This window comes from Aquarana catesbeiana, linkage group LG03, assembly GCF_042186555.1.
Source record: "Aquarana catesbeiana isolate 2022-GZ linkage group LG03, ASM4218655v1, whole genome shotgun sequence".
NCBI lineage: Eukaryota > Metazoa > Chordata > Amphibia > Anura > Ranidae > Aquarana > Aquarana catesbeiana.
Genome location: NC_133326.1, coordinates 78,031,329 through 78,056,344, shown reverse-complemented (window position 1 = coordinate 78,056,344; position 25,016 = coordinate 78,031,329). Strand labels below are relative to the sequence as shown.

Sequence of the window (25,016 nt, the reverse complement as noted above, 5' to 3'; positions counted from 1 at the left end):
TTTCTTCAGCAGCTCTGCAAGGATTGGCTGTTCCACACCTCAGCATGATTTGGCATACTGTAGTCATGTGGTTACTTTCCTGTCTTTTCACTCGATGTCAGAGATCATAGCAGAAGTTCAGGGTAAGAAATACACAGGAGAAAATGCATATTGACAAGGGGAGGTGTAGAGGTGGGCGGGGAGTCTACTGACATCACGACTCCACCCACGAGCTCCAGACAACAGACCCGCCCACAGAATCTGCCATTTTTCGGGTCTAATAACAGACAGAGGGGAGATATTTGACAGGTAAAGATACATGCAGGAGGCATGTATATCCTTATAGATAACCCCTATGGCAGTAGTTTAGAAAGGATGACATTGGGTTTACATCCACTTTAATGTCTAAATCAATGGCCTACAAAAGTGAGTAGACCCCTAAGTGAAAAAATCCAAATTGGGCCCAAAGTGTCAATATTTTGTGTGGCCACCATTATTTTCCAGCACTGTCTTAACCCTCTTGGGCATGGATTTCACCAGAGCTTCACAGGTTGCCACTGGAGTCCTCTGCCACTCCTCTGTGATGACATCACGGAGCTGGCGGATGTTGGAGACCTTGCTTTCCTCCACCTTCCGTTTTGAGGATGCCCCACAGATGCTCAATAGGGTTAAGGTCTGGAGACATGCTGGGCCAGTCCATCACCTTTTACGCTCAGCTTCTTTAACAAGGCAGTGGTCGTCTTAAAGGTGTGTTTGGGGTCATTATCATGTTGGAATACTGCCCTGCAGCCCAGTCTCCGAAGGGAGGGGATCATGCTCGGCTTCAGTATGTCACAGTGCATGTTGGCATTCATGGTTCCCTCAATGAACTGTAGCTCCCCAGTGCCCGCAGCACTCATGCAGCCCCAGACCATGACACTCCCACCACCATGCTTGACTGTAGGCAAGACACACTTGTCTTTGTACTCCTCACCTGGTTGCCCCCAAACACGCTTGACACCATCTGAACAAAATACGTTTATCTTGGTCTCATCAGACCACAGGACATGGTTCCAGTAATCCAGGTCCTTAGTCTGCTTGTCTTCAGCAAACTGTTTGCAGGCTTTCTTGTGCATCATCTTTAGAAGACCCTTCCTTCTGGAATGACAGCCATGCAGACCAATTTGATCCAGTGTGCGGCGTATGGTCTGAGCACTGACAGGCTTGCCCCCTACCCCTTCAACCTCTGCAGCAATGTTGGCAGCACTCGTACGTCTATTTCCCAAAGACAACCTCTGGATATGACGCTGAGCATGTGTACTCCACCTCTTTGGTCGACCATGGTGAGGCCTGTTCTGAGTGGAACCTGTCCTGTTAAACCGCTGTATGGTCTCGGTCACCGTTCTGCAGCTCACTTTCAGGGTCTAGCAATCTTCCTATAGCCTAGGCCATCTTTATGTAAAGCAACAATTCTTTTCAGATCCTCAGAGTTCTTTGCCATGAGGTGCCATATAGTTACATAGTTAGTCAGGTTAAAAAAAGACACAAGTCCATCTAGTTCAACCATATAAATGAAAAAATCAAATATACCCATCCCTACACCCACAGTTTATCCAGAGGAAGGGGAAAAGCCCTAGCAAAACATGATCCAATTTGCTACAGCAGGGGAAAAAATTTCCTTCCTAACCCCCAAGAGGCAATTGGATTTTTCGTGGATCAACTTTACCTATAAATGTCAGTACCCAGTTATATTGTGGGCATTTAGGAAAGAATACAGGCCTTTCTTAAAGTTATCTACTGAGCTGGCCAGAACCACCTCTGGAGGGAGTCTATTCCACTTTTTCACAGCTCTCACTGTGAAGAAACCTTTCCGTATTTGGAGATGAAATCTTTTTTCTTCTAGGCGTAAAGAGTGCCCCCTTGTCCTCTGTGTTGACCGTAAAGTGAATAACTCAACACCAAGTTCACTATATGGACCCCTTATATATTTGTACATGTTGATCACATCCCCCCCTTAATCTCCTTCTTATCTCACCAAATTAAACACACCTGCTCCCCATTCACACCTGAGACCTTGTAACACTAACGAGTCTCATGACACCGGGGAGGGAAAATGGCTAATAGGACCCAATTTGTACATTTTCACTTAGGGGTGTACTCACTTTTGTTGCCAGCGATTTAGAAATGAATGGCTGTGTGTTATTTTGATAGGACAGCAAATTTACACTTTTATACAAGCTGTACACTCACTTTTTTACATTGTAGCAAAGTGACATTTCGTGTTGTCACATGAAAAGATATAATAAAATATTTACAAAAATGTGAGGGGTGTACTCACTTTTGTGAGATACTAGATAAACTGCACTATGATCGGGGGAAGTCTGCTCTACAATGATGAGACTGGAGGAAAGAGTCTGTATAGAGCACTGTGATCGGCCTCCTACCCAGCCGAGTACCAGCACCTCACAGTATCCTCTCTACAATCAGCGCATGCGCAGCCCAACTCTCGTCCAGCCAGGTCTCCCTGATGGCATAAGATGTCATGTGCCCTGGGAGTGCAGAGGGGTTGTTCAGGTAGGGAATGGAACATGTACTGTACTGTATTTCACTATATCAACTCACTTTACTGTTAAAAATAAGTGTAAAATGCAAAACTCTGATGGGTGTAACAAGATGTCCGCTTGCCCCCAGTGTATCCTTACTATGGAGGAGTGCGGGGTGTAGCAAGATGGCGGCGACGAAACGTCACGTCCGTTACCAATTCTGACGGGTCGCCAAATCTGATGGAACACGGGCTGCAGGTAAGTGTTGTGCCGGTGTTCTGTCAAATTCTCCAACCCGTCAAACTCCAACCACTTAACTTCTGGTTTATTTAAAACCAGCAGTAATTGGAGTTTTTGACGAATTGGTGGTTGGACACAACACTGGCAACCGAATAGAATCCGGTGCAGGATATTGTGAGCCGAGATTCTTACTCCGCTCCGATACTAGCCAACAAAATGGCCACCTCTGAGGCAGCGACAACTTTGTCTTCGTTAGCTGCTGTGCTGTCAAAACAGCTCAGTCTTCCTGCACCGGACTCTATTCGGTTGTCGGTGTTGTGTCCAACCACCTATTTAGTAAACTCTCTGATTACTAAGTTTTTAAATAAACTGGAAGTGACGTGGTTGGAGATATTGACAGAACATCGGTGGTCGCTGAGATTTATTTGCTGCTCATTACATCTCTCCTTTGTCGGGGGATCCGGCTCTGTCCATGTCATTATTGGAGGATCTGTTTCTAGGGGGCGGGGTCTTCCTGTAATATTACAATGGATTATTGCATCCATCCCAGCAACTCCACCAAACTTTGATGTTCTTAGAAATTCCCCCAGAGCTGTGCAGAGTGAGCTGTGACTGCAATCAGCTGTAGTAAGGGGGCTCTGTGTATATGGATTTTATATCTGTTTTATAGACCTTGTGGATTAGTGGTAATGGTATAGTGTCAGGGATGACATCACACGCCTGACGAAGGGGCCCTGTGTGGCTCCGTAACATTGCACTATACTATTTTGTGATGTGATCTTTCTTGAATAAAAACCCCTTTGGACGAAATTGATGATCCTTGGTGTGCTCACAAATATCTAGTTATTGTACACTGCAGCTGACTCTCCCAGGTACAGAAATACGCACGTAAAGCCCATTGATGCCTTAAACTGCCCATGTGCATGAGGCCGAAAAGCCCGATGTTTGCAGCAAGACTCTTTCCTAACCCTAGATTCCAAAAACATTTTGTTGATTTTTCTAATTTGGGTAGGTGATTTGGGCGGCGTTCATACTGCTCCGTTGCAAAAACGCATGTTTTTTGCTGCGTTTCTGGTGCGTTTTTTGGTTGTCTGCACCCATGAGAAATGGGCAAATGACTCAAAAAAAAAAAAAAATAGGCACCAAAAATGCAAAACGTGTTGCATTTTTTGATCTGGTTTTGCCATGTTTTCTATTCATTTCAATGGGGAGCTTCGTTTTTGAGCTGGTGGTTTTTGAACACCGAAATGGTTTGAAGAGTCCCATAAGATTTAAAGGGAAAAACTTTTTTCTTGTGTTTTTAGCATGGTAAAAAGTAGGGATCGACCGATATCGTTTTTTTTTTGGTGCCGATACAATACAGATTTTTCGGCCACCTCTCAGACCATCGATATTATGTGCCGATAATCTGTACATTTTTATTTTTACACTGTCCTTTTACATTTTTATTAAAAATTTTTATCATTGTTATTGCTGTCACAAGGAATGTAAACATCCCTTGTGACAGTAATAGTCAGTGACAGGTACTCTTTATAGAGAGATCTGGGGTCTAAAAGACTCCAAACTCCTCCTCTGCACTTGAAAGTATTCACAACACCAAGATCAGCGTTTTTGAATACTTTCTATTTTTTAAAACTGGCGCATTTAAAGTGGTCGGGGACCACCACCACTAGTGCCGAATGTCGGGGACCACCACCACTAGTGCCGAATGTCGGGGACCACCACCACTAGTGCCGAATGTCGGGGACCACCACCACTAGTGCCCAATGTCGGGGACCACCACCACTAGTGCCGAATGTCGGGGACCACCACCACTAGTGCCGAATGTCGGGGACCACCACCACTAGTGCCCAATGTCGGGGACCACCACCACTAGTGCCGAATGTCGGGGACCACTAGTGCCGAATGTCGGGGACCACTAGTGCCGAATGTCGGGGACCACTAGTGCCGAATGTCGGGGACCACCAGTGCCGAATGTCGGGGACCACCACCACCAGTGCCGAATGTCGGGGACCACCAGTGCCGAGCTGGGATTATTATTAGAAATCGTTTGTATGACACAGCGGGGATGTCCCGCTGTGTCAGGTATTGTATATGAGAACAACGAAGCGCTGCGCACTGTGCCAATACCGGAGGGAGTTGGACATCAGCGATCGGTGTTCTGATATACTATACCTGACACAGCGGGACATCCCCGCTGTGTCATACAAGCGATTTCTAATAAAAATATCAGCTCTGCACGGAGATCACAATAGCGGGCTATGCGGCGGGGAGACTGTGGATGGGCGGATTGCTGGCAGGGAGGAGAAGGAGGGAGGAGAAGGACACCTCCTCCGTGGGCGCCACAGAACGGGGGCTGTGAGAGCCCTTCCGTGCACAGGATGTCTGCTTCCTCACTGTTTTTTCAGAGGACTACAAGGGGGCGTGTCAGACCGCTGGCTGAGCTTATAAGAGGGATAAAAGCCTGCTGTCTTACAAATAGGAAGTCAGCAGGCAATAAAGATTTTTCAGCACGTTTAGCCGCCTATTACAGAGGAGCTACAGAGCTCAGAAGAACATGGATGGCAAACTTGGTGAAGGTAGGAGATTAGCAACAAGGACATGGAAAAAACATTTTGCCCGGAGTTCTGCTTTAAAGCCATGTTCCAGTGCAACTGTAACATGTCACATAATTGATACTGTAAGGTCTCGTTTACACGTGCTTTCTTGGTGAAGAGTGCATTTGATCAGCGGTGAGGAGGTGTTGTATCTCCTCCTCACCACCTGCTTTAACCCCTTTAACCTTACCGTAGCAAGGCCCAACCATGTGTAGAGCAGTCCTGTTCACTTAAATGGGTCATGATCGACAGGCAATAGCACCCACCAAAAGCAGTACGGGATATAATTCTTGTCACATCCATGAAGCAAAGCATCACAGCCGTGGCGTTTGTGAATACCCCCGGCTGCGGCCATCTGCAGCTAACCGCTGGGTTTTACTGCCTCCCAACCACTAGTGTAAGGAGCCCTAAACGTTAAAGGGTAACTCCACTTTCATGGGAGAAAAATAGCAAAAAAAATATACAGTGCCTTGAAAAAGTATTCATACCCCTTGAAATGTTCCACATTTTGTCATGTTGCAATCAAAAATGTAAATGTATTGGGATTTTATGTAATAGACCAATTGTGAAGTGGAAGGAAAATTATAAATGGTTTTCAAAATTTATTACAAATATCTGAAAAGTGTGGCGTGCATTTGTATTCAGCCCCTTTACTCTGATACCCCTCACTAAAATATAGTGGAACAAATTGCCTTTAGAAGTCACCTAATTAGTAAATAGAGCCCACCTGTGTGTTATTTAATCTCAGTATAAATACAGCTGTTCTGTGAAGCCCTCAGAGGTTGTTTTTTTTTAGAGAATATTTGTGAACAAACAGCATCGTAAAGGCCAAAGAACACACCAGACAGGTCAGGCATAAAGTTGCGGAGAAGTTTAAAGCAGGGTTAGGTTATAAAAAAAACATCCCAAGCTTTGATCATCTCACAGAGCACTGTTCAATCCATCATTCGGAAATAGAAAGAGTATGGCACAACTGCAAACCTACCGAGACATGACCGTCCACCTAAACTGACAGGCCGGGCAAGGAGAGCATTAATCAGAGAAGCAGCCAAGAGGCCCATGGTTACTCTGGAGGAGCTGCAGAGATCCACAGCTCATGTGGGAGAATCTGTCCACAGGACAACTATTGTTTTGCACTCCAAAAATCTGGCCTTTATGGAAGAGTGGAGTGAAGAAAGCCATTGTTGAAAGAAAGCCATAAGAAGTCCAGTTTGCAGTTTGTGAGAAGCCATGTGGGGGACACAGCAAACGTGTGGAAGAAGGTGCTCTGGTCAGATGAGACCAAAGTTGAACTTTTTGGCCTAAAGGCGGAAAACGAACACTGCACATCACCCTGAACACACCATCCCCACCGTGAAACGTGGTGGTGGCAGCATCATGTTGTGGGGATGCTTTTCTTTAGCAGGGACAGGGAAGCTGGTCAGAGCTGATGGGAAGGTGGATGGAGCCAAATACAGGACAATCTTAGAAGAAAACCTGTTTGAGTCTGCAAAAGACTTGAGACTGTGGCAGAGGTTCACCTTCCAGCAGGACAACCACCCTAAACATACGGCCAGAGCTATAATGGAATGGTTTAGATGAAAGCATATTCATGTGTTAGAATGGCCTAGTCAAAATCCAGACCTAAATCCAATTGAGAATCTGTGGCAAGATTTGAAAATTTCTGTTCAGACGCTCTCCATCCAGTCTGACAGAGCTTGAGCTATTTTGCAAAGAAGAATGGGCAAAAATGTCCCTCTCAAGATGTGCAAAGCTGGTAGAGACATACCCAAAAAGACTTGCAGCTGTAATTGCAGTGAAAGGTTGTTTCTTCAAAGTATTGAATGGGGGAGGCTGAATACAAATGCACACCACACTTTTCACAAATTTATTTGTAAAAAATATTTAAAAACCATTTACAATTTTCCTTCCACTTCACAATTATGTGCCACTTTGTGTTGGTCTATCACATAAAATCCCAACAAAAGTCATATTGTAATTGAATTTTTTTAAAAGTATCTTTCCTTTTCAATCTACAGCAATATGGCTACCTGGAGGTGTTCTGTAGACAGAATGTGTACAGAATGCTGAATGCTGCCCAGAAACAGTTTCCTGCTTGTGTGATTGGCTCACTAATTTTCCCAGAAGTCTGCACTAAGACACAAGTCAGATTTCAGGCATCCCCTGCAACACAAATGTCATTTTTGGTAAGATACTCTTGATAGAAAATCACTTCTAAAGGGATGCTAACCCTGAAGTTTTCCTCATTAATCCTGCAGGTGTTGCAGTTGATTGATAATTATGAAACCACTCCCATTTGACTCACTTAGCATATGGACACAGAGAAACAAACTGTGATTTCTTCAGAATAACAAAAGGCAGGACTTTGCAACAAAGTTTGTTAAAACCCTTGCAATGTACATAGATCAACCAGATGGGAATGTTTGTTTCTCAACAAAAGTGGAGTTACTCTTTAAATTAAAAAAAAGCAACGATGTAGTAAACCACATTAGCATTTTACCCAGCAGAGGATGTGTCCTCTCTTTATTTTATCATAATCAATACACACAAATGTTTTCTAATAATTTATACTATGTGACCTTGATTTTTAATTGTTTTATATTCTATGTAGGATCATCTACTCCAGATTCTTACCTCTAAGGGAGCTCACAGTCTAATGCCCCTGCACTAGCCAAACAGATACATGCACTAGGGACAATATGAATGGAATAAAACTAACCCAGCAATGTGTTTGTCCTGGATGGTTTATGTAACAGTCCTGTTTTAAACCCAGTACTACTTATAGAAAACGTTTATGGGTTTGTGTGTTTTGCCATGGTGAATGGGGCTGATGCTTTAATTCTGCTGCTTTACTTTCATACAGAGAAAAAGCCAAGAGATGTATAGCAAATATTGACTTTTTTATACTGCCGTTTAGAGTTCTAGAGTCACAGCTCCAAACTCAGAAGAAGAGCTATGAGAATGAGTTGGAAGCTCTCAAGGGAGAGATCCAGGGTCTACGGGAGGAAAACAACCGCCAGCAACAGCTACTTGCCCAGAACCTGCAACTGCCTCCTGAGGCTCGAATTGAAGCCAGTTTACAGCATGAGATTACCCGGCTGACCAATGAGAATCTGGTATGTAGGTCATTCATTGGGGATGTCCTCAAAAGTATTGCTTAGATTGTGTTTTCATTTATTCATTTGTCTGCAACTCAAGGCTGCCCACTGTCATTTTCTTCTATATGCTGTCTGCATAGGAAAAGCAATTAAAAAAGAGAATCTTGCCTGTAATGGAAATGGAAGGATTGTCTTTTCAAGTATATTCCTGGCTGCCATAGCAGGATTATGGACATGGGAGAGGGAGGAATAGGATTAAGTGTTTGGAAAGCCCTATGCTATAATCACTACACTGGACTCCTGGGGCTGAAAAGGTACATATCAATTTAAAGTGGTTCTAATCTCTAAAGGTCTTTACCTAATGCATTCTCTGCATTAAAATGGTATTAAACCCAAAAACAGAAATGAATTGCAGATTACCAATCATTTGATGTGGTGGCTCTATTAGTTTTCTTTTTTTTTGCTTTTTTCCCTTTGTTCTCACCTGGTGATCTGGCCAGTATCGCACCTCCTGTACTAGAGTGCCTCCACACTGGATAAAGGAGCACAGGGGGCACCTTTTTGGAGAGCATTGTTGTCAGACTGGGGGTAGGAGAGTGTTAGATGTAATAGCAGATTTAGATACACTAACACATTGAAGCCAAACTCCAGCTCACACTTTTATATGCAGTTACAGCAGACTTTTTTTTAGGAATAAAGGTTTTACATAAATAAAATCTGATGATTGTAAGCACCCCTGTAAGTGTTAATGGGTTTGCCTCATCCCTCAAACTGCTACATCTGCAGGAGAGCTTGTTCTTTTGAAACACAGCAAAATTACCGGCCAGATCACCAGGTGATAGTAGAGACGATAGAAGGATAAGTTCACCTTTGGGAACATGCTACACCCAATTTTATGGTGGAACATGTAGCACGTTACCAGTGCTGCAGTGGGCTCCGCCCACATGGGCGCGTCATTCATACACACAGCTCTGAATGAACTACAAACATCCCTAGCAGCTGTCGCCTTGTAGTTCTCTGTGGCACTGTGGAGCGCTGTGGTAGCTCATTGAGTCTTCCTGTCAAGGAGTATCGGTTTCCCTGTACAGGATGTATGGCAAGCAAATACTCTGACAGTGTGCAGGAGACCTGCATGGCATCTGCTGATTGCTGGTGCAATGCTTTCCAGGCTCCTACTGCAAAAAATGAATACACATTTTTTTTTTTTAAGTGAACTTATTCTGTAAAACGAATGCAGCCAACACATCTAAGAATTGGTAAGCTGCAATAGAACACATGCTTTCTCTTGGATTTATTAGCACTTTAAGGTAAACACTTTTTCACTATATGTCCCCGTCCCCCTCCAGCACTTACCCAAGTCCCATATTGATCCACCACTGTGCCTAGCTTCCAGTCTTCTCTCCCCTCTCTTTCCCCTCTGTCTGCTCTCACATACTTTTCTGAAAGCAGTGGGAGCCATTGACACTTCTGCTGCTGTCAGTCAAATCCTGTGAGAAGGGAATGGGGTGCAGGACCGTGCTGCGCTGTATGTGTCTATGGAAGCACACAGCCCAGCTCGGGGATTGTGACTGCACGTGTGCCCCCAAGTGGCTTGCCATGAGGGCACATGGAGAAGAGATGAAGCGGAGATCTGAATTCTTTATTTGGAGAGGAACTCAAGCCAAAACTTTTTGTTTTAGATAGATTAGAGTAACAAAGGAAAAAGTATCAGGATCAATACATTTTTTGATATAGGGGTTCTAGCACTTCTAAAAACAATATAAAAATGTTTTTATTGTCCCCCCCCCCATTTTAGAGCTCTATTTTACTTCCTGCTCCAGTGACACAGCCAGATCTCCCCAAAGGACACACATACATCTATAACTCCTATCAAATCCATCAGGAAAAATGTTTGGAATGAAGTTTCACTTTAAAGAGTTTTGCTGGATTTATCATTTTTGCCTATTTTAAATAAAATAAATGCGCAAACTTGAGATGCCACGTCTGCGTTCTGGGCATATGTTCCTGAACACATACTAAACATGGGCACCATTCATTGAAGCGTTCAGCCCCATTTCAGCCTGCCATCAACTTTAACAGACTGCAGACAGCGGGGCTACACGCTGCATCTGTGCCTCTCAGGTGAACTAAAACGCTGGGATTTGACACACCATGGGAATGATTTACTGGAGAGTAAAAAATCTGGTGCAGCTGTGCATGGTAGCCAATCGGCTTCTAAAGCTGGCCATACATTTTACAATTTTCTTTAGATTTATCTTCGACTATGTAGTGGAAAGGCCTGCCTGCATACATATTGAAAGTGTTTCAGTTTGATCGTATATTATATGTTTTAGGTAAATCTAATGGAAAATTGTACAAGAAAAATATATAATGTATGGCCAGTCTATCTTCAGCTTGTTTAATTAAAGTGGTTCTAAAGTCTAAACATTTTTTACCTTAAAGGAGAAGTACAGCCAAAGCTTGTTCGTTCTGCACTCCTGTGACCTGTTTTCAGCAGACTGATGTCACAGAGCTAGTCCAGGCTCAGGAAACATGACCATGCGGTCAGGATCCACCCACATACCTGGACTGGGACCCGGCTCAGGCTCTCAGCGAGCCGCTGAGAGCCTGAGCCGGCCGCTCCCAGCCCCACAGCCCAGTGTTTCAGTGCGGTGAGCGTGGGGGGGGGGGCGGAGCAGACAGCGGTGACTGCCAATCACCAGTTTTCTGCTCAGGGACCACTGAGAACTGAGCAATCAGCAGTGTTTGATCGATTGGTTCACAGGCTTAGAGCCGGCAAGGGACATATGCAGCATCGGACCTGCATCCACCTAGGTAAGTTTGATTAAAAAAAAAAAAAAATCTCATACTTCGCTTTTAATGCATTCCTTGCATTAAGGTAAAAAATGTTTAAGCATCAGCATCCCCACTCACCCCCCCCCCCCCCCCCTTTCACTTACCTGAGCCCTGATTGCAGTGCACGTCTGCAGCTCTTCTCCCCTCATTTCCGGCTCTGGCTGGCTTTGCTGGGGCACTGGAATTCATTAGCTCCCAGTGCTGTCAATCAAAGCCAGTGACACTGAAGGGGGGGGGGGGCCAAGTCCCACTGTCAATGGATGCTGCAGCCGAGCTTGGGAGCCAGCGTGCATGAGTGCCCTCATTGGAAGCGCCTTCGCATGGGGGCACTGGACAGAGAGGTGTGGCCAGTAGCGCCAGTGGAAGACCCAAAAAGAGGAGGTTAGCGGCCGCTCTATGCAATTCCATTGCACAGAGCAGGTAAGTATAGACATGTTTGCAAACGGGAAAGTCTGGACAGCCGCACTTCAATGAAAATGTCTTTATTAAATAAAAATTCAGTCCATACAGCATGCGGAAACAGTGGAATCAAAAAGAACTGACGCGTTTCACATCCCTTACTGGTGCTTAGTCATAGACCTGTTTGTTATTTTTTTGTTTTTTACCTTCACAATCACTTTAAGCTTTGACAAAAATATACCTGGAAACTGATTGGTTTTTATGCAGATGTAGCACTAACTCTCGATGGAGCTGCTAATTTAAGTTGGTCTGTTACCTTCACTCTCCTTCCCTCTGTTTCACCGGCAGCGGGTCTAGGGTTCCGTTGAGTTTACCTCTGGACGACACACACACCAACACTTGAGTACGTTTTCAATGCTTTATTAAACAACTTGCTTAGGAAGTAGCAGGGAAGAGGTGGAAAGGAAACTGCAGAAGAAACTCAAATATCTTCTTGTAGGGTCTTTGACAAATGTCCTGGTAGAATTTAGATATTATAATAGGATGCGCTCCCCTCATGGGACACACTCCTTGCCCGCCTGGATAGGCCTCTCTCACTTGCCTAGCAGCCAGTACATAGCAGGAACAAAAGTCTCTGTCACAGACTTGTTTGGGACAAATCCGTACGATCCTCTGCCACAGGATGTATTGGTCTTTTTCTGCAATAAACGTCAGTCACAGTGCCTGAACCTTTAAGCCAACCCGGCAACACTATGCTGTATAGTTACTTTCGGATACGTCCTCCAACCGAGTCACCAGGCCCCTCTCCAGACCAGCACTCTGCATGATCCTTCCATGACGGGTCCTCCCTTGGGATCTCCTCGGATGTCCAGCTTCTTCACACGGGATAGACAGCTCAGGACCATTTCTCGGCCGCTGTGGTAGGCCCCAGACAAGCCTCTGGGCCCACCCCTGCACCGCAGCGACGTGGGCCTCCGGAACGGAGGACCACAAGATAGCTCTCTAATGCATACCTGTCGGCCAGGAGGGCCAGCAGGTGGCTGTAAAACGAACCCCAAAAAATGTCTGTCCCATAAATACCCTCGCCCAGAATGCAACTCTGAGGACCACCTCCACCGAGTTGTCTCCGGGACAAAAGAGCATCCATACGCTTCGACACGTTGACTTTCCAACACTAACCAGTGATAACAGCGACACCCACCGGTCAGCATGGAAACACACGCAACGTCAGCCAAGCTGGAACAGAGGCAAACTTAACCTTCCTAACGAACAAGTTACTAAATTTACCTAACGTGGTAGATCACAAATCTACCAGTGCTACACAGAGCATAGTGTGCAGGTAGCATTATTGGTTTCTGTGGGCAGTTGCTCTGTTTTTGTTGCTGGTTTCTTTGCTCAAGTTTTGGTAAATCAACCTCAATGGCTACATGTGTGTCTCCTATTAGACAAGCCCCATTTAATATGGATTATTTTTGGTGAGAAGAATTTAAATCATTCTGTTACTAGACCACTTACTTTATTTGGAAATACCGTATTTGGCTGTTTTTAGGAGCACCATGCACAAGACCGCATTACCAATGAAATTGTTTTACTAGCATAGTAAAATATTATATGTGAAATCTAAAATCATGCTTTTAATCCAATTAACCATGGCTCTGGAATTGAGATTTGTAATTATTGGTCATTGTGAACAAATTAGTCCTTAATGTGAAATTCTAATTGAAGAGGGTACATGCATTCTACCTATTTTTTCAGTATTTTGAGTAGTTCTAAGCAGATGATCCCATGAAGTATCAATCGTACCGGATTTCACTTTACAGACGGATCATTGTATGTAAATCACACATCTGCTTGCTCTTTTGTCCTTGTAGTGTCGTTGAAAACTAACTGAGATTCAGCCTGTCTGGCTGTCTGATGCTGTCGTAATGACAAGGCTTCATTGTGTCCCTTACCATCACAGCTTTCAGTGTCATTGTGTCCTGTCTTCATGTTCAGCACAAGAGCACAACTACTTCCTAACCGCATCTGTACACAAAGTTATTCTAACCACAACCCAATGAAATTCTCTACATTGCAATCTAATTTCACCATTGTTTATTGTACATGACATTATATACAATCCAGTGCAGGTTGAGTGACATACAGATTTGAATCTCCATACTTACAGATAACGTTGTATGTCAGATATGGAATGTTGCAAAGTTTGCCCCATCTCCTTTGACATTTTGTGTACAGTGATTTCATAATTTTATTTTTTTGCCTTTTTAATTTCATCACAGTCCTGGCATTTACCATTACCAAACAGCAAACATGATCATATTTTTTTCTTTTGGTTTCTCTAGTTTTAGGTGTAATGTAGTTTATTTATATACATTTTGTTAATACCATCAAACTCAGTTGAACTCTGTCCATCTTCCTAATGCCATTTATGCAGCACTTATTAGTTTACAATCCTAAAGATTATATCTATAAATCTTAATGTGTGAGTAAGTGAGGGAATTCTGGGGCAATGGCCGGTAATACATGGTTTGAATCTCGGCCACTTCAGCAGGAACCGGTCAAAATTTGAACTGTTAATGGGCAGGCTGAATGTACCAAGTTGATCGATCTGTCAACTTGGGTACAACCAGCCTGCCAGATTCTCTTGCGATTATCACTAGCAGCTGCTAGCAATAATCACGCTCTTCTCCTGGCATGGATGGCTTCCCCTGCTGGGAGAAGATAATTGCTGATTCCCCCGTCAGCACTGTCTCTGTGTTGATGGGGGAATCGTGTGAATTTATTTCTTGCAACTCGTAGTTGCAGAAAAGAAATTTGCACTGTGTATGGCCTGCCTATGACTAGGGATGACCGTGGGTATGTTTGGATCATGGTCTGAACTCATCTGGGCATTATCACTGAATTTAGCCAACCATAAGTGGCCAAGACATTCTCTGACCCACAGCTGCACATGTATATGCATGGCTGCAGGGCGGGGAATGCCTGGACCATCTGATTGGCCACTTCCTAGCTGTATTGCCCAAGTGGGTTCGGACTAGGATCCCTGTGACTATGAGATCCATAGTTCTGAAAGGTAGTGTATACAGGTCGTGTATCCCAGGGACCTGGCAAGGTGAGTAACAGATTGCTTTTATTAGGAAGTGTCTGTGATTCAGAAACCAAGCCGAACTGTTGAGATTATCTGAATTCAATTTTTGAAGGGTTCGGTAAGCAGTTTTTTAATTAATATAAAAGGTATTGTGTTCGGAACATGATTTAATTAATTTTTTTAATAGTTTAATCAGGTAAATATATGAAATATCGCATTTTCATATTTCTTATTGCATTTTCATATTTCTTATATACCTAAATAGTTACAACTCAAGTTACACACAACTATTTTTTTCGTATTTAGACAAATCCAATCAACAAAAAGGTAAACAAAATGTTATAGACTCACTACTACATTTTTATTTTTTGTAAAATTAACTTTTATGAAAGTGATAAATAATTGGATTGTACAAAAGTTGAAAGATTGAGCTGGACCCATAAAGTTGCCTTATAGGTGTTGCTATCCAGTAGTGTTGTGATGAGGGCGATGTAGGTGATCTGGTTATTTTATTTGGCAGGTAGCTTCCATACCCTAGCAGACCACCACAGTTTCCTTGGTTTATAGGGCAAAGTGGCAAGAGTAAAAATTGAAATGCCACACTATATACAAAATGATATGGATCCAAATCATTCAGTGCCCAGATATAGATTCTAACATCCCACTGAATAGTTACAATGGTAGACAGCATGGATTGTGTATGAACCAATTGCTGACAAGATCTGTGAAGATTAAAATAAAATAAAAAAACGATTGAAGTTCCAGTCAATATTCAGTCCTTATACATTGTTTCCTATTGAAAACCCTGATGAAAGGGATGTTTGTGGGGCCTTCCAAAAAGCATTGTATACTCCTTTTATTAACATAATAAATGAAATAGTGTAGCGCTACCGAAACTACTAAATTATGTGCTCAAAACAGAATTACTATGACAAAACTTATACTTTTGACTTATAGAAATCTTAAATAAGTCAGCTTTCCCCTAATTCAGAAGTAGATGTGATAAAAGTCCAAACACATCATATACTTAAATCAATAGAGAAGTAGCCCTATTAGAATCTTCAGTTATGAACAGTGCCAGTAATCTTCTGTGAAATGTTCCACAAAGCATGTGGCAAGTGAGTCCACTCACCTCTATATTGGACCTCAAAGCTTCCTCAGAGGTCAAAAGAGCTTTTCCATAATGGGTACATCATCCAATCTGTCTTTGGTCATAGCCCCTCTCACCAACATCCTCTGTAAGCCACAGCAACAAGAGCATCATAAAATGTAAAAAAAAAGCATTACACATCACTGGCCTCCTTCAAATGTGCACACGATGGCATCATCAGCAGGTACCACTCCTATACGCATTACACCACAAACAGAGCTTCCTCAGTAGGTCCTTTTATTGTCCACTTGACTCCTACTGGAATAAAATTTTATCTGGACTACTGAGCAGTGCTGTGGTGCTTTAGTTCCTAGTTCCATGTCTCATACCGCACAGCTCATGAAGTGGGAACTCCATCAACATGGTGGGAGCACCTAACAGTGTACATTATTTTCCAACTGGATTTTTTTTTCTTTTACCAAGAATGGAAAGCCTTTTTTACACTGACTTGCTCTCAGCTCCTGATTCTTCATGTTGGATGTAATATTTTATATTTTGCCTATTGTGCCAGGATGCCATGATTTGCATGGTTCTTCTGTAGTTGCTCCCTTCTATTTATATTCTGTCTACCCTGCAGTTTTTAAACTTGTAATTTATAGTTGGCAATTCTTTGGGCAGAATTCTACAAGCTTGTTATATATGCCATATGACTTTACTACACAATATTTTTTTTTTTTTGTACTCACTGACAGGTAAATTACCCACAGCATAATATATGTACCTGCACAAGCAAGTGTATCTTCTGACAGATGAAATTATCTGTTGTGCCATAAAAGCCATACTTTAAATGAATGGTTCATTAGACTTGTAGGGGATGTGTAGATTTTTTTTTTCAATTACTGAATTCTGCCCAAATCAGCACTGACACTCCTATACATGCAGTACACACATCCGCCCGTTGGTGGCGCTGTTACCTAGCTGTCTGGTCCTGTTCTACACTAACCTTGGCTTGGCAAGTTGTGTGCAAAACCTGCTATGTTGTTTAAAAGGGTGTTTTTTATTAAGATAATGTTAATCTCTGCAGGATCTAATGGAGCAACTTGAGAAGCAGGATAAGACAGTCAGGAAGCTGAAAAAGCAGTTGAAAGCATTTGCAAAGAAAATCGGGGAGCTGGAAGGTAATATGCTGCATCTGCTTTTGTATCATCCAGTTTAATCTGAATATACTGTTTGCTTGATTTTCTCCTCCCACATGGCTTTATAAGAATTCTGTAAACTGGATATTTTTTTTGCTCTGACATTCCTTGAGGAGATGGCAAATAGTTCCAGCATGTACCATGGTAAAAATGTCTGCAGAAGCATTTTCAATACAAATTTCATGCTATTAACTCGGATCTAGCTCCACTATAAGTGGATGTTACTGTGTTGCAGGGAAACCAAATAAGATATCCCATTGGGTCTCCATCTTGGTGATGGTGGCTTTTTATATTTGGGCTTCATTAGTGTCATAAAACCCTCAGCCAGATTTGCATATCATGACAAATGAATATACCAATATAGGCATTTGTAAGTAGAACTGATTAAAAAAAAAAAAATTCCAAATACCTTATTTTATTCCTTATATATATATATACTGGTCAGGTGACTTTTATTCATATGCTCTGCACTGTGCAATCGGTGGGCAGAGCAACCATTAAACTTCCGATGTATCCTGCAGAAATCACTGCAGGAAGTTTTATTTGTTTTTCTGTGGCTGCCCAGCGTTGATTGGCAGTCACATAGTTTAACTGAAGGAAAAGTATTCTAAATTAAATGAAAAAAAAAAATCATCAACAACCGTTTAAGCAATTATTGCTATCCAAAATAACGGTAATAAAATGAATTAAAATGGTGTTAAACAATTTTTTTTTTTTTTTAATGGGCCCTTAAGTGGTTTGTGCCATAATGTGCTAGTATGCCCCACCACTTATCTGTCAAACGGTGCCCTCTATTGCTGCACTGTCATTGTTGCCGTTGGTCCTGGGCGCTTCCATCTTTGTCCCATCTTTCTTGCGGGTTCCATCTGTTTCTGCCGCTTGATTGGCCATGCTGGGATGATGTCACTCCCCCACATGTCCACAGGGAGGCACATCATTGCTGCACAGATCTGATGCTGTACATGTACTCTGAACTGCCCATATGTGGCTTAGTGTACATGAAAGCTGACAGGCAGAGGGAAGCATTTATGACAGTAGAGACCAATAAAGTGTCTCATAAAATCCCTACCTGGCAGCAGTTTTTTTTTTTTTTAAGTTGCGTTAAATACCTCTTTAAATAATAGTTGTTTTATAATGGCGAAGTTGGTTCTGAGCCCCAGTCATTGGGAGATATGGGACAGCTTGTTAGAAATTAGGAAATTAATGGTTTCCCAACAGGCACCAAGGGGAGCATGCACAATAAGAGTGGCAATGTGGCACAGGATCGCCTGCAATGGCGTTGTGACTGACAATGGGGCAGTGCATAGATATTGCAAGGCAACCAGGTATTTATAAAGATCAAACAGATGGATGGTAGTATGCATATGCACACTAGCATAGGACCTAATTTTGAAGACACATATATAAAGAAATGTTTTGGGTTTAATGACACTTTAATACATTACCTCTATATACTCGATAAGGATTCTCAGACAATTCAACAGAATTGTCATGTACACTCAAGGCACCACAGAAACACCAATTTCTATATTTACAATGTAGAACTTAAAAGATGCTGAACAAAAGAAAACTGATAGTGTCTCACATTATAAATATAGATATTGGACTTGAATGCAATACCTTTTTTTTAATCAATAAACTATTATTTATTTATTACATTTTAGTACGGTTTCAATCCAGTCAGTGTTCTAGCATTTAGAAGCTTCAACCTGTAAATTATGCAAAGCTTGCAATGAGGCTATAGAGTCAGGAGGGGTGTAAAGAAAGTAACGATCATAACCAACATTTTAAGTCTTCTCCTATCTATCCAAAAAAAAAAATGTAGCTGGAGTTAGGTTTTAAAAAAACAATGGACTTCTGGGAAATATGATTTGCTTAGTAGGATAATCCACCATACCCCTTACAATGGGTATTTAGGACATGACACATCCAGACTTTGGTCTTCATGGTGTGCCGTAGGGTTCTTTTGTTATAGATGTCCTCTGGTTTCGGCATAATTACAGTTTGCACATTTCATATGTATTACAGTTGGTCAAATGGAAAATATGTCTCCTGGTCAAATAGTAGTTGAACCTATTCGTCCACTCAATATACCACGTAAGGAGAAAGACTTCCAAGGAATGCTGGAGTATAAGGAGGAGGATGAACCAAAATTAATTAAAAATCTTATATTGGGGAAGTATATGCAAATGTATTTTTTCCTATGTATTCTGAGCCATAAGCACCACCATACACCAGCAAATCAAGGCTCTCAGGCTGACCTAAATTTCAAACGTATGGTGAAATATATAGAGCTGTGCTGGTTGGTATGGTAATTAAATGGCTGGAGGAAAAGTTTGGTGATTGTGCCACAGACATAGCTAGGTTTGGTCATCGTACACCGATATATGCCTTCTGCCATTTGTAACATTTTGCAGACATCCTAAACCTCGTATAGCATCCTTACTACTATATATCTGGTTACTGCAATGAAGCAATTTATGTTCCACATACGGTTTATTATCTCCCATCTAAAAATTTAGAACTGAAATTGTCTACCAATATAATCAGTCTGAATTTGAATAATTAATGGAGAGTTGCCAAATGAGCAAATTGATCATAAATGGTCATTGTGTGGGGAATGGCCTACCTCACTTCTGCTTGGTGATAATGCACAGCTGTTATCTGCTTTGTCATTTGGAATAAAGTGAAGATGATTTAGTAAACCTAGGCTACCTATTCACTGCCTGCTATATTTTAGCAGTAAGTAATTGACCTTCACTTGTGATACTAAAGCAGTGTAAAGCTGGGCATAGATGAGTCCGTTTTTTTTTTTTTTTTGTTCAGCGAGTGGGTTGAGCAAAAAACTGCCCCCCCTGTGTCTTTGTATTCTGACAGCAGGGAGACTTTCCCCCATAAGAATACACTGATCAAGCTATAGCCAGCAGCACTGATCAAGTGTCTAAAATCCAACAGGGTGGTTGATCGGTAGATTGACTTCTGTTCAACTACCGTGGCCACATATGGATTGAAATGTGGTCAGTGCCTGCTGAACCAGATGAATTTTGGACTATGTATGGCCAGCTTAAGAGTAAGGCCTCTTGCACACAATACTCCTGTTTGAGCATCTATTTTTTCAGCCTTTTTTTTTTTTGGAAGCATTTGCACGCATATGCGTTCCTGCAAGTTTGTGAGTTTTCGCGCACATGCGAGCAAACTTTTTCTCGCGTTGACAATATGTAATGGACATTTGTGTGCAAATGAGGTGTAAATTGATGACCAAAAATGCTGAATTTTCTATTCTTTATTTTTTACTGAAAAATACACGCCGTTTGTTTATGCTCATGTCTGCATAGGCACATTACAATTAGAGGGCTGTATTTTAGCTCAATAAAAAAATAAGCTGTCCTGAACTTTTTTCAAGCTGCAATGTGCAAGAGGCCTTAGTGAGTACATGGTAATTGACGCGAAACGCATATACATTGTCTGAGCCTTAACAAACATAATAGAAATTGCATTTTAAAAAAAACTTGTAAAACCACACAGTTAGTTGAAGTAGAAAATTGGCTTTAAAAGTTAAGTATGGCCAAAGCTTTTTTGGACACACTTCTCTTGCACACTCCTGTGACCCAGATTCATCCGACAGCTGACTTCACAGACCCGGTCCAGGTTTTGCAAGGAACCCGACTTTAAAGTCAAGATCCACCCGGCGTGCTTCTGAGAGCCTGAGCCAGCATCTCCTGCCTCCTTCACAGCCCGTTGCTTCTATGAGTGCTGCAGGGGCAAAACAAAGACTGGGTGACTGACCATCACCACTCTCTACTCAGTGAACACTGAGGACTGAGCGATCAGCGGTCATGTGATTGCTCAGTTCTGTTTTAGAGCCAGTGTGGGACAGCTGCACCCAACTATATAGGTAAGTATGTACAGTATCTCACAAGTGAGTACACCCCTCACATTTTTATAAATATTTTATTATATCTTTTCATGTAACAACACTGAAGAAATGACACTTTGCTACAATGTAAAGTAGTGAGTGTACAGCTTGTAAAACAGTGTAAATTTGCTGTCCCCTCAAAATAACTTGACACACAGCCATTAATGTCTAAACCGCTGGCAACAAAAGTGAGTACACCCCAAAGTGAAAATGTCCAAGTTGGGCCCAATTAGCCATTTTCCCTCCCCGGTGTCATGTGACTCGTTAGCGTTACAAGGTCTCAGGTGCGAATGGGGAGCAGGTGTATTATTAAATTTGGTGTTATCGCTCTCACTCTCTCATACTGGTCACTGGAAATTCAACATGGCACCTCATGGCAAAGAACTCTCTGAGGAGCTGAAAAAAAGAATTGTTGCTCTACATAAAGGTGGCCTAGACTATAAGAAGATTGCCAGGACGCTGAAACTGAGCTGAAGCACGGTGGCCAAGACTATACAGCGGTTTAACAGGACATGTTCCACTCAGAACAGGCCTTGCCATGGTCGACCAAAGAAGTTGAGTGCACGTACTCAGCGTCATATCCAGAGGTTGCCTTCGGTAAATAGACGTATGAGTGCTGCCAGCATTGCTGCAGAGATTTAAGGGGTGGGGGTCAGCCTGTTAGTGTTCAGACCATACGTCACACACTGCATCAAATTGGTCTGCATGGCTGTCATCCCAGAAGGAAGCCTCTTCTAAAGATGATGCACAAGAAAGCCCGCAGTTTGCTGAAGACAAGCAGACTAAGGACATGGATTACTGTAACCATGTCCTGTGGTCTGATGAGACCAAGATAAACTTATTTGGTTTAGATGGTTTCTAATGTGTGTGGCGGCAACCAGGTGAGGAGTACAAAGACAAGTGTGTCTTGCCTACAGTCAAGCATGGTGGTGGGGAGTGTCATGTTCTGGGGCTGAATGAGTGCTGCCGGTACTGGTGAGCTACGGTTTATTGAGGGAACCATGAATGCCAACATGTACTGTGACATACTGAAGCAGAGCATGATCCCCTCCCTTGGGAGACTAGGCCGCAGGGCAGTATTCCAACATGACGACCCCAAACACTCCTCCAAGATGACTACTGCCTTGCTAAAGACGCTGAGGGTAAAAGTGATGGACTGGCCAAGCATGTCTCCAGACCTAAACCCTAATGAGCATCTATGGGGCATCCTCAAATAGAAGGTGGAGGCGTGCAGGATCTCTAACATCCACCAGCTCCAGGATGTCCTCATGGAGGAGGACTCTAGTGGCAACCTGTGAAGCTCTGGTGAACTCCATGCCCAGGAGGGTTAAGGCAGTGCTGGAAAATAACATAATATTGAAATATAAATATTGACACGTTGGGCCCAATTTGGACATTTTCACTTAGGGGTGTACTCACTTTTGTTGCCAGCGGTTTAGACATTAACCACTTCAGCCCCGGAAGGATTTACCCCCTTCCTGACTAGAGCACTTTTTACAATTTGGCACTGCGTCGCTTTAACTGCTAATTGCGCGGTCATGCAGTGCTGTGTCCAAACGAAATTTGCATCCTTTTCTTCCCACAAATAGAGCTTTCTTTTGATGGTATTTGATCACCTCTGCGGTTTTTATTTTTTGCGCTATAAACGGAAAAAGACCGAAAATTTTGAAAAAAAAATATTTTCTACTTTTTATTATAATAAAAATCCAAGAAACTCAATTTTAGTCATACATTTAGGCCAAAATGTATTCGGCCACATGTATTTGGTAAAAAAAATGTCAATAAGCGTATATTTATTGGTTTGCGCAAAAGTTATAGCGTCTACAAACTAGGGTACATTTTCTGGAATTTACACAGCTTTTAGTTTGACTGCCTATGTCATTTCTTGAGGTGCTAAAATGACAAACCCCACCCCCAAATTACCCCATTTTGGAAAGTAGACACCCCCAAGGAAATTGCTGAGAGGCATAGTGAGCCCATTGAAATTTTTATTTTTTTTTTTTTTGTCCCAAGTGATTGAATAATGACAAAAAAAAATTACAAAAAGTTGTCGCTAAAATTGCACCCCAAAATACATTTAGCTGCTTCTCCTGAGTATGGGGATACCACATGTGTGAGACTTTTTTGGGAGCCTAGCCGCGTACGGGGCCCCGAAAACCAATCACCGCCTTCAGGATTTCTAAGGGCGTAAATTTTTTATTTCACTCTTCACTGCCTATCACATGTTTGAGCAATATATCATTTAGTGACAACTTTGTGCAAAAAAAAAAAAAAAAATTGTCTTTTTCCCGCAACTTGTGTCACAATATAAAATATTCCATGGACTCGACATGCCTCTCGGCAAATAGCTTGGGGTGTCTACTTTCCAAAATGGGGTCATTTGGGGGGGTTTTGAACTGTCCCGGCTTTTTATGCACAACATTTAGAAGCTTATGTCACACATTACCCACTCTTCTAACCACTTGAAGACAAAGCCCTTTCTGACACTTTTTGTTTACATGAAAACAATTTTTTTTTTTTTTTTGCAAGAAAATTACTTTGAACCCCCAAACATTATATATTTTTTTAAAGCAAATGCCCTACAGATTAAAATGGTGGGTGTTTCATTTTTTTTTTTTTTCACACAGTATTTGCGCAGCGATTTTTCAAACGCATTTTTTTGGGAAAAAACACACTTTTAAAATTTTAATGCACTAAAACACACTATATTGCCCAAATGTTTGATGAAATAAAAAAGATGATCTTAGGCCGAGTACTTGGATACCAAACATGACATGCTTTAAAATTGCGCACAAACGTGCAGTGGCGACAAACTGAATACATTTTTAAAAGCCTTTACAGGTTACCACTTTAGATTTACAGAGGAGGTCTACTGCTAAAATTACTGCCCTCGATCTGACCTTCGCGGTGATACCTCACATGCATGGAGCAATTGCTGTTTACATTTGACGCCAGACCGACGCTTGCGTTCCCCTTAGCACGAGAGCAGGGGGGCACAGAGATGCTTTTTTTTTTTTTTTTTTTTTTTTTTCTTATTTTTTTGCTTTTTTATCTTATTTTTAAACTGTTCCTTTCATTTTGTATTTTTTTTTTTAAATCATTTTTATTATCCCAGGGAATGTAAATATCCCCTATGATAGCAATAGGTAGTGACAGATACTCTTTTTTTGAAAAAATTGGGGTCTATAAGACGCTAGATCTCTCCTCTGCCCTCAAAGCATCTGACCACACCAAGATCGGTGTGATAAAATGCTTTCCCAATTTCCCAATGGCGCTGTTTACATCCGGCGAAATCTAAGTCATGAAATGCTCGTAGCTTCAGGTTTCTTAGGCCATAGAGATGTTTGGAGCCACTCTGGTCTCTGATCATCTCTATGGTCAGCTGGCTGAATCACCGGCTGCATTCTCAGGTTCCCTGTTGAGATTGGAGAGCCAGAGAAAAACACGGAAGACTGTGGGGGGGGGCATTCCCTCCCATTGCTTGTAAAAGCAGTCTAGAGGCTAATTAGCCGCTAGGATTGCTTTTACATGAAAGTTGAACGCTGGCTGAAAAGAATGATACCAAGATGATACCTAAACCTGCAGGCATCTTTCTGGTATAACCACTTAAAGTCGTGAATGGCGTACCTGAAGACAAAAAAATGGTTAACAATAAAACACAGTAAACGGTAAAGTAGAAATAATTGCATACCTGAAAAGCAAACATGATAAAACATAATAACAATAAAACATTGCAGAATAGAATACAGTAAAAAAGAGCAGAACAATAGAGAGAGAATAGAGAGAGAGAACAATAAAACGACAACTATTTTTTTTTTTTTACACTTTTTTTTGTAACTAACTTTTATAACTGTAACCGGTTCCAGGTTCGGGTCTCTCAAAATGCGATGGCATCTTGGGAGACCCTGTGAAAGTGTGCCTAGTCTGTGCAATGCTGTACCCTACGCTAATACTCAACTAGTGAATGGTAGCATTCAAAACATTCACCAATGCAAAGACCAGGATTGTCAGGACAGGAGGGACAATAATAGCGGGTGTCACGCCTATATCCGTGCT

The 25,016-nt window shown here is 42.1% G+C and overlaps 1 protein-coding gene across 1 annotated transcript in view; it reads left to right on the top strand.

Moving 5' to 3' along the window:
* The window catches only part of LOC141133913 (unconventional myosin-Va-like), a 64,454-nt gene that overhangs the window by 16,098 nt on the left and 23,340 nt on the right, over positions 1-25,016 (top strand). The window contains exons 2-4 of the mRNA XM_073623530.1: positions 8,256-8,454; positions 16,933-17,026; positions 19,073-19,217. Of these exons, the coding sequence (XP_073479631.1) occupies positions 8,256-8,454; positions 16,933-17,026; positions 19,073-19,217 (438 nt within the window). The remainder of the gene's footprint in view (positions 1-8,255; positions 8,455-16,932; positions 17,027-19,072; positions 19,218-25,016) is intronic.